The sequence below is a fragment of the Hypanus sabinus genome, chromosome 11, assembly GCF_030144855.1.
Source record: "Hypanus sabinus isolate sHypSab1 chromosome 11, sHypSab1.hap1, whole genome shotgun sequence".
Lineage (NCBI taxonomy): Eukaryota > Metazoa > Chordata > Chondrichthyes > Myliobatiformes > Dasyatidae > Hypanus > Hypanus sabinus.
This window is the reverse complement of record NC_082716.1, coordinates 54,870,205-54,885,590: the sequence shown is the minus strand read 5'-3', so window position 1 is coordinate 54,885,590 and position 15,386 is coordinate 54,870,205. Positions and strand designations below refer to the sequence as shown.

Sequence of the window (15,386 nt, the reverse complement as noted above, 5' to 3'; positions counted from 1 at the left end):
GCAAGAAGGAAGGCAGGTGAATAGACAGGATAATTTGCTGTGCGATAGAAATATAGCAAAATCAGTAACAGATACTGATCTATATGTACTGTACTTAAATGCACGCAGCATTAGAAATGAAGTGGATGACATTGTTGTATAGCTACAGGTTAAAAGATATGACATTGTGGCCATCACTGAGTCATGGCTAAATGTTGGATGTGATTTGGAGCTGATGTCCAAGGATACACAGTGTATAGGAAAGATAGGAAGGTAGGTGAAGTGGGTGGCGTGGGCTTGATGGTAAGCAATGATATCAAATCACCAGAAAGAAGGGGCATAGGATCAGAAGAGGTAGAATCCTTCCGGATTGAGTTAAGAAATGGCAAGAGTAAAAAGACACTAATACCAGTTATATACAGGCCTCCAAATAGCAGCTAGGATGTGAACTACAAGTTACAGCTGGAAATAGAAAAAGCGTGTCAGAAGGAAAATGTCAAGATAATTATGAGGGATTTTAATATGAAAGTGGATTGGAAAAGTCAGGAAGGTACTGGATCTCAGGAGAGGGGGTTTGTAGAATACCTACGGGATAGCTTTTTGGAGCAGCTTGTCCATAAGCTCACCAGTGGATCAGCTGATTTGGATTGGGTGCTGTGTAATGAACCTGAGGCAATTAGGGAGCTTGTGGTAATGGAACCCCTTGGAAGTAGTGATCATAATATGATTGAGTTCAGTTTCAAATTTGAAAAGGAGAAGCTGGTATCAGGTGTATCGATATATCAGTGGAACAAAGGAAATTACAGTGGCATGAGAGGGGAACTGGCCCAAGTTGATTGGAAAAGAAAGCTAGATGGAGGGATGGTAGAGCAGAATTGGATGAAATTCCTACAAGAAATAAGGAAAGTGCAAGAAAAATATATTCCAAGAAAGAAAATCATTAATGGAAAAATGGCACAAATGTGGCTAACGAGAGAAGTTGAGGCTAAAATAAAAGCAAAAGAGACGGCGTACAAGGAAGCATAAATTAGTGGGAAAACTGAGAACTGGATGACTTTTTAAAATTTACAGAAGGAAACTACGAAAGTCATTAGGAAAGGAAAGATGAATTATGAAAGGAAGTTGGCAATTAACATTAAAAAAAGGATACTAAGTTTTTAAAAAAATATATGAAGAGTAAAAGAGTGACACGGGTAGATATAGGATTGATTGAAAATGATGCTGAAGAAATTATAATGGGTAACATAGAGATGGCAGAGGAGCTAAATGAGTATTTTGCATCAGTCTTCACAGTGGAAGACATTAGCAGCATACCTGATAGCCAGAGATCTCAGGGAATAGAATTAGGTATTAGATTAGGAATTAGATTACTAGAGAGAAAGTGCTTGGGAAGCTAAATGGACTAAGGATAGGTAAGTCTCCCAGACCGGATGCAGTGCATCTACGGGTTCTGAAGGAGGTGGCTTTGGAGATTGTGGAGGCATTGGAAATGATCTTCCAGGAATCAATAGACTGTGGCATGGCTCTGGAAGACTGGAAGGTTGCAAATGTAGTTCCGCTTTTTAAGAAAGGAGGGAGGCAGCAAAAAAGAAAATTACAGACCTATTAGTCTGACATCGGTAGTTGGAAAGTTATTGGAGTCGATCCTCAAGGACAAGGTTATGAAATAACTCGAGGTGCATGAGAAGATAGGCTCAAGCCAGTATGGATTCATGAAGGGAAGATCCTGCCTCAATAACCTATTGGAATTTTTTGAGGTAATCTCAAATAAGATTGACAAAGGAGAGGCTGTGGATAATGTGTATCTGGATTTCAAAAGGCCTCCGATAAAGGGCCGCAAAAGAGGCTGCTTAATAAGATGAGAGCCCATGGAATTACAGGGAAGATAATGGAATGCGTGGAGCATTGGCTGATAGGCAGAAAGCAAAGAGTGGGAATACAGGGATCCTGTTCTGGTTGGTTGCCAGTTACTAGTGGTGTTCCGCAGGGGTTGGTGTTGGGGCCACTTCTTTTTACACTGTATATCGATGATTTAGATGATAGATTAAATGGTTTTGTGGTTAAATTTCCAGATGATGCCAAGATAGGTGGAGGAGCAGGAAGTGTTGAAGAACTGGAAAGGTTGCAGAGTGACTTGGTCAGTTTAGGAGAGTGGGCAAAGAAATGGCAGATGAGATACAATATTGAGAAATGTACGTTTGCATATATTGGAAGAAGAAATAATTGGGTAGATTATTATTTAAATGGGGAGAAATTTCAAAAATCAGAAGTGCAAGGGTCTTGGTGGTCCTCTTGCAGGATACCCTAAAGGTTAACCACCAGGTTGGATCAGCAGTAGGGAAAGCAAATGCTATGTTGGCATTCATTTCAAGAGGAATAGTGTTTAAGAGTAAGGAGTCGTTGATGAGGCTGTATGGGGCACTAGTGAGACCTCATTTGGAATTCTATGTGCAGTTATGGGCCCCTTATCTTAGAAGGGATGTACTGATGTTGAAGAGAGTTCAGAGGAGATTTACGAGGATGATTCCTGAAATGTAGGGGCTAGCATATGAGGAGCGTTTGTCGGCTCTTGGTCTGTATTCATTAGAGTATAGAAGAATGAGAGGGGATCTCATAGAAACATTTTGAATGTTGAAAGGGTTAGACAGAGTAGATATGGAAAGGCTGTTTCCGTTGGTGGGTGAGTCCAAGACAAGAGGCTACAGTCTTAGAATTAGAGGGTATCCATTTAAACCAGAGATGAGTAGAAATTTTTTTAGCCAGAGGGTCGTGGATTTGTGGAATTTGTTGCCACATACAGCTGTGGAGGCCCGATCATTGGGGGAGTTTAAGGAGGAGATTGATAGGTATCTAATTAGTCAGGGTATCAAGGGATATGGGGAAAAAGCCGGAAATTGGAACTAAATGGGTGAATAGTTTAGCTCATGATGGAGTGGCGGAGCAGACTCAGTGGGCCGAATGGCCTACTTCTGCTCCTTTGTCTTGTCTTGTGAGAGTTTAAGGGGGCAGAAAGTGTGCCATTACTATTGCTAAAGAAAAGGTGCTTGGAAGCTTTAGTAATGACCTTTCAAGAATCACTAGACCCTGGAATGGTTCCGGAGGACTGAATATGTTACACCACTCTTTAAGAAGGGAGGGAGGCAGGAGAAAGGAAATTATAGGCCAGTTAGCTTGACTTCATTAGTTGGGAAGGTGTTGGAGTCCATTATTAAGGATGAGGTTTTCGGGTACTTGGAGGCTCATTAAAAATAGGCAAAAGTCAGCATGGTTTTCTTTAGGGGAAACCTTTCCTGACAAATCTGTTGGAATGTTTTGAGGCAATAACAGAGAAGATTGACAAACGAGAGCCATTAGATGATGTTTACTTGGATTTTCAGAAGGTCTTTTATCAAGGTGTTGCACATGAGGCTGCTTAAAATAAGAGTCCATGGTATTACAGGAAAGATACTAACATGTATAGAAGGTTGGCTGACTAGCTGGAGGCAAAAAGTGGAAATAGAGGGCCATTTTCTGATTGGCTGGCCATGACTAGTGGTGTTCTGCAGTCATTGGTGTTGGGACCGCTTTTCATATTATAGTTGAATGGTTTGGATGATGGAATATGGTCAAGTTTGCAGACGAGAAAAAGATAGGTGGAGGGGCATGTAGTTTTGAGGAAGCAATACTGCAAAAGGCCTTAGCAGAATAGGCAAAGAAGTGGCAGGTAAAATATAGTGTAGGGAAGTGTATAGTCATGCCGTTTGCTAAAAGGAATAAAGGCGTAGACTATTTTCTAAATGGGGAGGAAATTCAAAAATGAGAGGTGCAAGGGGACTTGGAAGTCCTTGTGCAGGATTTCCCAAAGGTTAATTTGGAGGTAGAGTTGGTGTTAAGGTAGGAAAATTCATTTTGAGAAGACTAGAATACAAGAGCAAGGATGTAATGCTGAGGCTCGATAAGACACAGTCAGACTGCAGTTGTAGTATTGTGAGAAATTTTGGGCCCTTTATCTAAGAAAATATGTGCTGGCATTGGGTGGGGGGTGCCAAGATAATGAGAGTGATTCCAGGAATGAAAGGGCTAACATATGAGGAACATCTGATAGCTCTGGGCCTGGACTCGCTGGAGTTTATAAGACTAAGAGGGGATCTCATAGAATATTGAAAGGTCTGGATAGAGTGGATGTGGGGAGGATGTTTCCTGTAGTGGGTGTTTCTAAGACTAGTGGCCACAACCTCAGATTAGAGGGACATCCATTTAGAACAGAGATGATAAGGAATTTCTTTAGCCAGAAGGAGTGAATATGTGGAATTCATTGCCATATGTGGTTGTGGAGGCCAAGTTATTGAGTATATATTTAAAGTGGAGGTTGATAGGCTCTTGATTATTCAGGGTTCAACGGTTATGAGAAGAAGACAAGAGAATGGGGCTGAGACATAAAAATATCAGCCATGATGAAATGGCAGAGCAGACTTGATGGGCCTAATAGCCTAATTCTGCTCCTACGTCTTGTGGTCTTATTCAGTGACCCTTAGGTTTAGACCTCTTGGTCACAAGAAACAATTACCATTTCACGCAAACATGAGGAAATCTGCAGATGCTGGGAATTCAAGCAACACACAAAATGCTGGTGGAACGCAACAGACCAGGCAGCATCTATAGGAAGAAGTACAGTCAACATTTCGGGCTGAGACCCTTCATCAGGACTAACTGAAAAAAGAGATAGTAAGAGATTTGAAAAGGGGAGGGGGAGATCTGAAATGATAGGAGAAGACAGGAGGGGGAGAGATGAAGCTAAGAGTTGGAAAGTTGATTGGCAAAAGGGATACAGAGCTGGAGAAGGGAGAGGATCGTGGGATGGGAGGCCTAGGGAGAAAAGTGGGGAGGGGAGTACCAGAGGGAGATGGAGAGCAGGCAAGGAGTGACTGTGAAAGGGACAGAGAGAGAAAAGAATGAAAAGGGGAAAATAATAAATAAATACATACATACATAAATAGATAAATAAATAAGGGATGGGGTAAGAAGGGGAGGGGGCTATTAACGGAAGTTAGAGAAATCAGTGTTCATGCCATCAGGTTGGAGGCTACCCAGATGGAATATAAGGTGTTGTTCCTCCAACCTGAGTGTGGTTTCATCTGGATGGTAGAGGAGGCCATGGATAGACATATCGGAATGGGAATGGGACGTGGAATTAAAATGCATGGCCACTGGGAGATCCTGCTTGCTCTGGCAGACAGATAGTCGGTGCTCAGCAAACCAGTCTCCCAGTCTGTGTCGGGTCTCACCAATATATAGAAGGCCGCACCGGGAGCACTGGACGCAGTATACCACACCAGCCGACTCACAGGTGAAGTGTCGCCTCACCTGGAAGGACTGTCTGGGGCCCTGAATGGTGGTGAGGGAGGAAGTGTAAGGGTAGGTGTAGCACTTGTTCCGCTTACAAGGATAAGTGCCAGGAGGGAGATCGGTGGGAAAGGATGGGGGGGGGATGAGTGGACAAGGGAGTCGCTTAGGGAGTGATCCCTGCAGAAAGCAGAAGTGGGAGGGAAGGGAAAGATGAGCTTGGTGGTGGGATCCTGTTGGAGGTGGTGGAAGTTACGGAGAATTATATGTTGGACCCGGAGGCTGGTGGGGGTGGTAGGTGAGGACAAGGGGAACTCTATCCCTAGTGAGGTGGCAGGAGGATGGGGTGAGGGCAGATGTGCGGGAAATGGGAGGGATGCATTTGAGAGCAGAGTTGATGGTGGAGGAAAGGAAGCCTCTTTCTTTAAAAAAGGAAGACATCTCCTTTGTCCTGGAATGAAAAGCCTCATCCTGACAGCAGATGGGGAAGAGACAGAGAAATTGCGAGAAGGGAATGGCATTTTTGGAAGAGACAGTGGGAAGAGGAATAGTCCAGGTAGGTGTGAGAGTGTAGGCTTATAGTAGATAACAGTAGATAAGCCGCCTCCATAGATAGAGACAGAAAGATCAAGAAAGGGGAGGGAGGTGTCGGAAATGGACCAGGTAAATTTGAGGGCAGGGTGAAAGATGGAGGCAAAGTTAATGAAGTCAACGAACTCAGCATGCATGCAGGAAGCAGTGCCAATGCAGTCATCGATGTAGTAAAGGAAAAGTGGGGGATGGATACCAGTATAGGCTTGGAACATGGACTGTTTCACAAAGCCAACAAAAAGGCAGGCATAGCTGGGACCCATATTGGTGCCCTTGTCTACACCTTTGGTTTGGAGGAAGTGGAAGAAGCCAGAGGAGAAAATTATTAAGAGTCAGGACTAATTCCGCTAGATGGAGGAGAGTGGTGGTAGAGGGGAACTGGTTAGGTCTGAAGTCCAAAAAGAAGCGGAGAGCTTTGAGACCTTCCTGGTGGGGGATGGAGGTATATAGGGACTGGACGTCCATGGTGAAAATAAGGCGGTGGGGCCAGGGAACTGAAAATCATTGAAAAAATTCAAAGTGTGAGAAGTGCCACGAACATAAGTGAGAAGGGATTGAACAAGGGGGGATAAAACAGTGTTGAGGTAGGCAGAAATGAGCTTGGTGGGGCAGGAGCAAGCTGAGACAATAGGTCTACCTGGACAGGCAGGTTTGTGGATTTTGGGTTGCAGGTAGAAACGGGCAGTGCGGGGTGTGGGAACTATGAGGTTGGTGGCAGTGGATGGGAGATCTCCAGAGCTGATAAGGATGGTGATGGTGTGGGAGACAATGGCCTGGTGCTCCTTAGTGGGGTCATGATTGAGGGGTAAATAAGAGGAGGTATCAGTGAGTTGTTGCTGTGCCTTGGCCAGGTAGAGGTCAGTACGCTAGGCTACAATAGCACCCCCCCCCCCCCTTATCAGTGGGTTTTATCGTAAGGTTTGGATTGGTGCATAGGGAGTGGAGAGCAGAACATTCAGAAGGAGTGAGGTTGGAATTGGAAGAAGGTCTGGTGAAACACATCTTTCCCTCCCCCCCCCCCCCACTTTCTGCTTTCCGCAGGGATCGCTCCCTACACAACACCCTTGTCTATTCGTCCCCCCCCCCCCCCCCATCCCTTCCCACCAATCTCCCTCCCGGCACTTATCCTTGTAAGTGGAACAAGTGCTACACCTGCCCTTACACTTCCTCCCTCACCACCATTCAGGGCCCCAGACAGTCCTTCCAGGTGAGGCGACACTTCATCTGTGAGTCGGTTGATGTGGTATACTGCATCCAGTGCTCCTGGTGTGGCCTTTTATATATTGGTGAGGCCCGACGTAGACCGGGAGACCGTTTCGCTGAACGCCTATGGTCTGTCCACCAGAAAAAGCAGGATCTCCCAGTGGCCACGCATTGTAATTCCATGTCCTATTCCTATTCTGATATGTCTATCCATGGCCTCCTCTACTGTCAAGATGAAGCCACACTCGGGTTGGAGGAACAACACTTAATATTCCGGCTGGGTAGCCTCCAACCTGATGGCATGAACATTGATTTCTCTAATTTCTGTTAATGCCCTTCTTCCCCCATCCTTTATTTATTTATTTATTTATGTGTCCTTTTTTATCTTTTCTCTCTCTGCCCCTCTCACAGTCACTCCTTGCTTGCTCTCCATCTCCCTCTGGTACTCCCGTCCCCCTTTCTTTCTCCCTAGGCCTCCCATCCCATGATCCTTTCCCTTCTCCAGCTCTGGATCCCTTTTGCCAATCAACTTTCCAGCCCTTAGCTTCATCCCTCTCCCCTCTTGTCTTCTCCTAGCATTTTGGATCTGCCTTGCCCCCTCCCATTTTCAAATCTCTTACTATCTCTTCTTTCAATTACCATTTCATTTGCTTTAGTAAATTCTTAAATTTTCAATGCGATAGCATTTAATATGGATTCACTCACAGCCAGTCTGCAGGTAAGCCAAAGGAAAGAAATGCAAAACATAGCAGCCTATCATCTTGGTGTGGAGTCAGGAGGAGCATTGCTTCTGTATTTGACTCCTTGCTCAGAACATTTATCAATTGGATTCTGTGAACCCCAGTGGTTCCATTAGGAACCACCAGCAAAGCTTGAAAACTTAATCCAATCTAGAATTTTCTGGAAATGGCTGCAAATCTTATCCAATATTCCTCATGGGCACAATAATTGCCTAAAATAAGCCTGACAAATTTAGCAGTTATTCAAAAGTAAGCATAAATTAGGCTATAATTTATCAAAATAAAACTCATATTGAATCCATTTTTCACCCACAAATCAACCAGAATAACATTGAATTTAGGTTCCCCTCGTGTCACAAAAAACTGTAATGGTTTTTATACAGTTGCTATGTTGAGCATGAACCTTTTGCTGTATTTGTGCCATATTCTGTATTTATTTATAACTCTCCCAACTTACTGTTCTGCTCACAATATGGCCACAATGAAGAGACCAAACTGAATCAGGGCTATCACTTTATGGAACAGCTCCATTTAGACTGCAGGCACGATCCAAGATTTTTAATCACCTGTCATTTTAGTTCCCTATTTCCCGCTCACAATGCCTCCTACAATTTTCTAGTGAAGCTCAACATAAGTGCAAGGGCAGTACATTATCTTACTTCTGCTCCAGCCAATCCCTGAAAATCAACTTGATTTCTCCCTCCATAGATGCTGTCCTTCTCGTTAAGTATTTCCTGCATTTTCTGTTTCTATTCCAATTTAGCAGCATTTCCTATATTTGTCTCTATTTTCCAACTTTGGCATTTTTTTGTAGAAACTGCATTGTGTTAGTCATGCCTTTGCCACTGTAGTTTCCTCTTAGCTAGAAGATTGGTGGTTGAAATCTAATCCAGGCACTTGAGAAAATAATAAAACACTGCAACTCTTCTGTGAAGTATGAGCAAGCGTTGGAGAATGTTGATGAGTGGTTAAACGGAACTTCTGCCTACGTTCTCATGTAGATAGAAAAGGTCCCATGACACTCTAGATAAAACTAAAGAGCTCCCTAATCCCGTAAAACATTTATCCCTCAACCGTCAGGCTAGATGTCTGAGGGATCTTGCAACTTGGAGTATTTTCCTGTGATGGTAAGAAAACTTTAAAAATGCCTCATTGGTTGAGCTATCCTGGCTGGCTCACTGCATGGATCATTTTCTGTGGTGCCCTCCTTCTTTAAACTTACCTTTTCCAAATGTGGCTGATGAACCTTCCTGACCCTCCACACCCAAGAGGCCAAACCAGCTCAAATCAGCAAACAGACCTTTAACCTTGCTACGGAACTCCCATGCAAAGGATATCATCAGTCAAACATTTTTAAACAGTTTAACTATTTCAGATGGGGACATTTCAAACCGAATATTTGAATATAATTTTAACATAAGAATAAACACTTGTGTCACAGCTTGTGAATGGAGCTACATTTCTTCAATGTCAATATTCATAAAGGACCTTCAGTGATATAATCAGAAATTCATTCATTATTCAAGGTTGCATAAACACTTTCACTTAAATACAACTGAGTTTATTTTATTGCCAACATTTGGGACAATTGCTGAAAGAATACCTGCTCTCCTCAAAGACAACAGGGACAGAACCAGGCAAGTACTCAGAGAGGCACTGTGCTACACAGGGCCTTGCTGATCAGCCAGAAGGTGAACTCCCATCAAGAGATTGTAGTTGATACCATATTGGGGAAGAAAAAGTGAGATCACTGCACAGCTAACTGGGCAATTCAGATTGCCTATTGTTCATCAGAAGGTATGGCTCACAATCCCCATGCCAGGGATAGTTCATCTGATATCCTCTGTAAACACTGAAAAGGAGATGCATTTTTATATTCAGCTGCCGTTTGATCTTCTTTCACTTTTGAGATTTTAAAAAAAGTCATTGGTTTTATTTTCACTGGTGGTTGTAAATATACGTGCTTAGCAATTCTTTTAATAGCTTCTGCTGATCTGGCATTTTTCTATTTTGTGAACCTGTGCAGTTTACTACCTTGCCTTCATATTCATTTCAGTCTGCCATGGTTCCCTTGCATTTTAAAGCACTTTATTCTTTTTTCTTTAAATTATTTACAAATTGTCCATTACAGTATGTCTGCTCTTCTATCCTTTTTCTTTCCAGTGGAATGTGTATGTTTTGTAAATGAGAGATCAACCTTGTATTCACAATAATAGCCCCTGTTCTCAGCATTTTTATTGTTCCTTCATGGTATGTGAATGTCACAGGCAATACTTGCATCTGTTGTCCACCCTGACTTGAGGATGTAGTTATAAATCAGACATGTTGGTGATCTGAAGTTACATAAAAAGCAAATTATATAAAGATAACAGATGTCTTTCCCTGCAGGATCTTAATAAACCACATGAGTTTTTAATGATAATGCAATCATTGTTAAATTACTGAGACCAGCCTTTCTTTAAAAAAATCTAGTTTTATTGAGTTACATGAATTTAACTTTTCTGGCTGTCCTGGTGAAGAATGCATGCTTGAGTGGGAACTTGTGTTTCTGGATCAGTCATTTGATAAGCAGCTTTCAAGTCCAGTAACATAGCCATGTGTTGCAGTAAGTGTCCATCTTAAATTTGCATGGAAAGCCCGCTACGGATTGGCCCATTTAAGGAGCATTGAAGCTCTTTCACTGGCTGCTGTTTGGTGCCAGTGCCGGCTGATGACGTCCCGGTGTAGCTAGAGTGTAATTCTAGCGCACTGAAAGCACCCGTTCTCTTTTCGCAGTCTGGGTCATCGTGGGCTGCTATTACAACCGAGTGCCATGGAAGTGGCAAACAGTGGAAGTGTGCTGCAGTAAAGAGGGCCCGGGTGCATGCTTTAGATTGTATTTGCTACTGTGTATAACTTGAATGAGTGACTGAATGTTTAGTGTCTGCCTTGTCCTGTTAATAAATAGTTAATTTACTTACTGGCAGAGAGTGCCTTCTTTCCCCACTCACCGAATCCTTCGAACCTGATTTCACACAACACCATGACACTATGGTATCTGTACTTGCCAAGTATTTTGCAGCCAAGTATGAGCTGTTAGAGTGCAGTCATTTTTGTTATGTATTATGTGTATATTTTTAAATATTATTAACATTTTACACAATATTTATACAATGTTGTCCAGTGCAGTTTCACTGCATTCTTCACATAAAGATAATATTTCAGCTTTATACTATAAAAGGTTTATCTTGAATTTTACTACAAAATGGTCAGTGATTTTTAAAACTCCAGTTGGCTCTTATAATTTCCTGTCTGCTACTTTATATCATGCACATGGTCAAATGGGTCCCTTGGTAAACTGTGTCAGCTATCAATCTAATGTTCTACGAGTACAACTGTATATCACTGATACATAATTAAATCACCAGCCCCAGAATATTTTGAAATGATTGAAAGAATGATGTGCTAATATTTTTTCAGAAGTACATTTGTTTTTGCATTTTTAGACTTACCAAGCTGCGCATTCTGGAGCTCAGAGAGAATCATCTGAAAACTCTACCAAAGTAAGTTCACATATACATAAAATTACATGTTTGTTTCCCAACTGTTCAAATTTATATAATCAGAATGATATTTGAAATTTGTTGAATATCCCCAAATGGAAGTTGGAGGGCTTCAGGAACTGAGAAAGTAATAATACGAGACAGGTATAAAAAGTTTACATTCCCTTGGCCTTTCTCTTTCCTCCCTGTTCCCTGTGACTGGTGCTATGGTCATGGGTCTGACTGGAAACCCAGGGAAGTCCTTTTCCCATGTTAATACTTCGAACTGAATGCTGGTTAAAATAGTAAGGTACCCTCAAGGGTGTTTTGATCTGCCTGTCTGTTCTTTGCTTTTGGTATGGCAGTATCATACACACTATTGCTCGTTCTCTCTCCTTCAGTTGACAATTGCTGTTGTGTTGCCGTGCAAGAACGGATAATTCTTTCAGCTCTCACGTGCTGCAGGATGTGAATCTAACCATGCTTCATTCTGTTAGATTAATTGAATAAAAAGAAAAAACTATACTTCAAATATTGTTACTAATAAGATTTTAACTTCTTATATACCATATAGAAAAGTCTTTAATTCGCTGGTTATCAGTTCAAATCTTTATTTCCTCTATTTCCTGCACTCCTTTCGCTCCCAGACCTCTCTTTGCCAATTTAATTTCACACTCTCTTTTCACTCACAAGAGCTTTGCATAACTTAGTCTTTTAGAAGGCGTTGAAAATTATGGGTGCACTCTTGGTCCCATTTGATTTTTGGTACAGTACTCAGCTCTTCCATTTGTCCAGATGCACCACACGACTGTTCAACCTACATCTGCACGAACAGCTGTGCATCTTCAATCATCCTTTACTTCGCAGTGCCTCAGGGCCTCAGTGATGATGAGGTTGCAGCAGATGCACTGTTGAAGCCCTGCTCTTCAGTACATTTTCATATGCTGTTATTGAAGATTTTAAAACATTTATAACATTTCTAGAGTCCTCTTCCAGTCAACTTTAGCCAGATCATCTCTCCTGTCTTTGTAATTCCTTTTATTCCATTGTAATTCAAATAAATGTAATTTTAGCTTCTCCCTCTCAAACTGCAGGGCAAAAGCTATCAAATTATGATCACTGTCACCTTAAGGCTGATTTATACTTGTGCATCGCATCGATTCCATAGGTATTGCGTGCCCTACGCCATACCTACGCTGCACCCTACACAGTAGGGTGACTTGCACCTCACCAGAAAATTAACTCGCGCGTCATGGCGACGCAGACCGCAGCAACTGTGATTGGTCCGTTTGGTAGCATTGCATTTCCTCCTACGCATTTCTGGATGCTTCTTCTCCACCACGTCTGTAGGCTGTGTGTACACCGATGCGAAATAGATGACCCAAATTGTCAAATCTACCTGCTGACATGCGAAAATGTTTGAAATGCATTTCCTCGTCCATGTCTCTCATGAAGAAACTCAACACAGTGGCATAGAAACCCCACCACCAACTAGCGTTTTCGCGCACACCAACGTATGCTCACTATGGCGTAGAGCGACGCAGAAGTGAAAATCAGGGTTATGGCATAGGGTGCAGTGTAGCCTGTACGCACAAGTATAAATCAGCCTTAAGGCTTCCTTTACCTTAAGCTCCATGGGATCCTGCTTTTCAGCTTTCTAACTAGCTCCTTGCATACTCTCTTCAGAACATCATCTCGTTTTCTACGTATACTGTTGCTACCAATATGTAGCATGACTCCCAGCTGTTCACCTTCCCTCTTTTAAATGCTCTTTGGCAAGTGCCTACTGACAAGTCCCAAGAGGTCTGGGTCTCTTTTTAAACCTTGTACTGCACCAACCAAACAAGCAAGTGCTCATGATGATTGAAGCCCACGACAAGTTCTCTCAACTTCCTCTTCCTGAAGTGCATAATCAATTCCTTGGTTTTACTGATGTTGACTGCAGTGTTGTTGTTCCGACGGCACTCAAACAGCTGATCTGTATCATTCCTACATGGCTTCTCCTCACCATCTGAGATTCTGTCAACTACAGTTGTATCATTGGCAAATTTAAAGAGAGTGTTTGAGATGTGCCTTGCCACACTGTCATGCGTGTAAAGAGAGTAGAGCAGTGATATGCAAACATGTTTTCAGTTGCAGATGGCAGGTGGTGGGCAGAGAAGAAGACAATAAATTCTGTTGTTTCTTAAGAGCGTGCCCCGAGGACAAGCATCTTCAACTGCTTTGTTTCATTTTCCTGCGATCTTTAAGTTTAAAAGTAGCAATACACATGAATGAATTCACAGTTCCTCTCACCCGCCTTGAACCCCACTATTTAATTTGTTTGTCTTTTATAAAATGCTTAAATTGTTTTTCTGTTATTCTTTCTGATCTCCAGTGTGTGCAATGTTTTTTGTTATATCTTTCTTGGTATTTCACCAACGAAAGATAAAGATTCCTGCACTCACTCAAGTCTAATGTGTTTCTTGGCCGCAGGTGGAAATAGTTTGCCTCTCTGACCAACATTCATCACTTGATCCCTTTCTCTAACAGCTGGTAATATATCCCATAGTCTTGTTTGTATGGGTCTGTTCAGCTTCCCATAGAGCTGGAGTCCGCATTCAATCCGGTTGCCAAGAATTTCAGATTGCACAAAGGTGAAAATCATTGTAGATAAACATTCTTCATTATTTCCTTTTCTAATATTGCTGATTATTAATATCTACTTGCAGTGTAATGGTATTTGCATTATTACGAACCCCGTAACTAGGTCACTTACCAGCAAGGATAGAGAGATCCATTGAAGTCTGATGGTACTATTTTTAACAGTATTTATTAGTAAAAATACACAAAAATAATATCAATGCAAATATACAGGTAACATACGTCGTCAATACTAAATCTAAAAGTGCGGGTATAATAATAATCAATAAGAAATAAGCTCTATCGTTGTCTAGTGGATAATGTATTGTCCGATGGAAATATAAAGTTCACTCAGTCATGCAGGCTGCAGCCTTTGGGGACCGCTGGGTTGCAATGGTTGGGGAGAGAGAGAGAGAGAGAGAGAGAGATTTGGGAGAAAAACTTTCCGATTTTCATTTTATGATTTCGATCTGTCAGGAGTCCCGTTGATGTGGCCATTCACTTGTGGCCTCTCCTTTAGCTAAGCCATTGTTCTGTGGTGAGCCCGCCAACCCCGGCAAGGGAGGACACACATGAGCCCCCCACCAGCTGTCGCTATTAAACGTTGTCACGGGATTTCTAGCGTTTCTCCTGGTGCGTCTAAAGGGGTTGTTCCCCAGACCCTCTTTTATCCTTACTCACGGGGTCTCCAATGTCAATCAGGTTGGGATGATACAATCCCTCAACCAGCCCACTCTGGTCGTCCCCTGAGGGGCTTCAATGAATAGTACAGTACTCAATACACAATTCCGTCTCCAAGAGACAATAGCCGTTATCAATGGTTTTGTTTCCCTGAGGCCAGGACACATTCCAAAACTTGTGGATTCTCTCTCATTTCCTGAGTCCCAGACCCGAATTAATAGCGATCTTGTGATTCTCAAAAAGGAGGAGGTGACTTTGTACCCTTCGGCCCCTCAGAGTTGCTGCGCATTCATAACACCCCCTTCCTTCTAAGATTTTTACCACAGGTAAAAATTAATTAATACAGTCTTACAGGATTTCAGACTCTAACACGATACAAAAGAGTTTTTTTTCACTACAGAGTAATACAGTTATACATTCAATTCAGCATCTAAACAGTTAGCGATTACATTGTCACTTCCTTTAATACCTTAACATCTTGTACCTTAATAAATTCTTGTAGCATCAGACTCCAATTTAATAACCACCTATTTTTATTCCTTTCCTTCAGCAAACAAAAACTAAAGGGTTGTGATCTTGGCTTACGTGTATATTACAAAAGTTCATGCAAATACTAATCTTTATTTTACTTTCAAACTTAACAGTCAATCTTCCATGGGGTTGTCTTTATTATTCACATGCTTTGTCGAAATCCCTTAAAACCGGATCCTGTTATTTAAAGTGGCAT

At 42.1% G+C, this 15,386-nt stretch overlaps 1 protein-coding gene across 3 annotated transcripts in view; it reads left to right on the top strand.

Annotated features, from left to right (window-relative positions):
- The window catches only part of lrrc7 (leucine rich repeat containing 7), a 247,808-nt gene that overhangs the window by 39,362 nt on the left and 193,060 nt on the right, over window positions 1-15,386 (top strand). For all 3 annotated transcript variants that reach the window (XM_059983603.1, XM_059983601.1, XM_059983602.1), the window contains exon 5: window positions 11,321-11,377. In XM_059983603.1, the coding sequence (XP_059839586.1) occupies window positions 11,321-11,377 (57 nt within the window). The remainder of the gene's footprint in view (window positions 1-11,320; window positions 11,378-15,386) is intronic.